The sequence below is a fragment of the Sphaeroforma arctica genome (genome assembly GCF_001186125.1).
Source record: "Sphaeroforma arctica JP610 unplaced genomic scaffold supercont1.4255, whole genome shotgun sequence".
Lineage (NCBI taxonomy): Eukaryota > Ichthyosporea > Ichthyophonida > Sphaeroforma > Sphaeroforma arctica.
This window is the reverse complement of record NW_014036303.1, coordinates 1-2,599: the sequence shown is the minus strand read 5'-3', so window position 1 is coordinate 2,599 and position 2,599 is coordinate 1. Positions and strand designations below refer to the sequence as shown.

General features: G+C 48.4%; 1 protein-coding gene across 1 annotated transcript; it reads right to left on the bottom strand.

Moving 5' to 3' along the window:
• Nucleotides 1-851: 851 nt before the first annotated feature.
• Nucleotides 852-2,106, bottom strand: SARC_14181 (hypothetical protein; the record flags this gene model as incomplete). Its single annotated transcript, XM_014291688.1, has 1 exon — nucleotides 852-2,106. A coding segment is annotated over one exon (1,255 nt), but the record flags the coding sequence as incomplete, so codon positions are not given.
• Between the last annotated feature and the right edge of the window lie 493 nt (nucleotides 2,107-2,599).

The following is a 2,599-nucleotide window of genomic DNA, read 5'->3' as shown; positions in this document are numbered from 1 at the left end:
GATATTATATACTATAGCAATACGCTTTCATGTACGCATATCAAAACACATGCACCTTACGGACTCACATGCAACACCAACCTACAACACCAACCACATCCCACACCTAAACATGCGATGCCTATAGGTGCTTTCTCGGCGCATAAACCGCCGCCGACTGGGTATGAGTACAGGCCCACTTATAGCCATGGTATCGCCCAGTCGATCAACAGTGTCAGCGATAGGCGCATTAGAGCTCTGGTCTAACACTTCCTCCGACACTTCCCACATGTCATCACTAGACGTTGTGGGTTCGGTGGTGCGACCTGTCGTAATACGTGTGGTGGCATATAACCCATCCATTAGTATCTCGTCGGAATGATGGCGTATGATACTTACAATAATAGCATAAAGTATTCAATAGTAATTCGTAGAAATGAGATGTTAAATGTGTTTTCAATCTATTCATGATGTTAGCAGGATGTGTATTACATCTCTAGTCTAATACCTCCTCCGTACCTTCAACATATGATCATTGGACGCCTCTACGGACACATCCTCTTAAGTTGTATATGTATATGTATAAGTATATGTATGTGTATATGTATATCATTTGTATATGATGTATCGTGCCAACAGAATATGCGGATTATTTTACACCGAAGCATGCCTAGACATGCTGGCGGGACATGTCACGTACCTTCCGGTATAGTGGTGATCTCTTTGAGACTTCAGACGTACATGATACAAAACTAATCCATAACTATCCCATGTAGCATGAGCAGAACGTGTATAGTAGATATATAACTTACTCAGACGCTTTCATTTCTTATAGATAATCGACCAGAGCGTGTAATAAAATCAATACATACCTTGTGATGTGGAGTCGACCTCAGCCGCCTGTTTCCCATCCGTCTCCGCTTTGGCTGAGCAGGTGCCTGAACAATGTGACTTTGAAGCACTGGACAAAACTCTCACAGGTCTTAATCTCGCCACGCATTCCGCCAGGTTCTTCTGCAGCTTGTCCAGCACCTCAGATACAGCCCTCGGTACATCCTCCTCCCGTATGAGCCTGAGACTCTCCTCTACTACAGCCTCTACGAACGCTTCGCACGTGCTGAAGGACCGGTCCAGCACACTCTGCTCCAGGTGCTCCAGTATCTGCAGCAGCTTATCATAAAACGAATCATGTGTGCGCAACACCTCCTCCGCCGCCATCACCTCGCCTTTCAGGGCCATCAGCAACGTGCACTGGCGTGAAAAGATCGTATCCTCGTAATCGCAAATATCCCTGCACACAACTGCCTGCTCCTCCCCATCCGCATCACTATCACTATCCAGACCAGTGTTCGTTCCAATTCCCTCTGCCCCGCCCTGAGCCCCAGTCGCCTCCACCGCCGGAGTTTCCCTATCTGTATCTACATCTGTAACCGCTATGCCACCGACGCCCGTATCCTCCTCCGTCTTCCCAGTCTTCTGCACGCCTGTCGACTCGCTTGTCCCTGCCTTGCTTATTCCTACCTTCTCCCTCGTACTACCACTGGCCGGCTCACTGTTCCCCGAGCCCTTCAGGCCAATACTGTCATGCTCTGCGCGTTTCCGCCGCCTCCGTCTTCGGAAGTGATGCGGCTGCGTCAGCAACTCCAGACTGGGTATCGGTCCGAGTGTGTCCGTACTCAAGCCGGTATTCCTTTCCACACCCATCCCTTGCGCGTGCATTCTCGCAGCGCTTCCCCCACCCTCACCCACAACACTGTCAATGCCCGTGCCTGCACCAGCACCCGATTCAGGGACCGTACTCGAACCCGCAACCGAGCCCGTAAGTGTACGAGCTTCGGAACCCACGATAGGATTTCCACCGCCATGTATGTTCAGCGTGCCGTCACTTGCGTCCAAGGACACTGCAGCGGGCATTGGCGCGGGTGTGGGTTGAGTAGTTGATGTCGTCGCGTTTGCCGTAGAGACACCGTGGGTGTTGTCCCGAGCTTCGGGTAGTTGCGTAAGCCAGTACGCCTGGTCTGCACATTCCCAGTCGTCCCTATCGTTGCCAAGCAACACATACTCGTCATCCACACGCGTTATGTCGCTCAAACGTACCCAGGGCGAAGCGCTAATGAGGGATCTGTTTCGGTGTGATCCGCAGATGATACGTTAATTGAGGCATACAAACAATACGACTTGTTTCTGCTTCAGATATGTCAAAATATACTTGCCATATCGTAAAAGAAAGAAAAAAGCGATAACCATTTCAAAGACAAATTGTGTACCTACACGACTGGAAAACGATGCATAAGACGAATTAAAAAGTGTGATAAAGTCAACGTAGCCAAAGAAAGCGATAGAATACAGCGACGTAAAAAAGGTCTAGGGCATTTACAAGAATCTGCCATGTTGCGCAACTAATTTCAACATGAATAATTACCCCTTCGTCCAATGCTCATATACAAGTGCCCTGAGTCGCGCACTGATTGCTCTTCTCGACTTTTGCGTATCAACTGTATCCAGCTGTGTTGGTGACAAATAGGCCACAAGCAAAACTTAGGGGTTGCTATCAGAATGTGTGACTTTTGGAATATAAACACTACTGTATGTTTATATAAATACACACACACATATATAT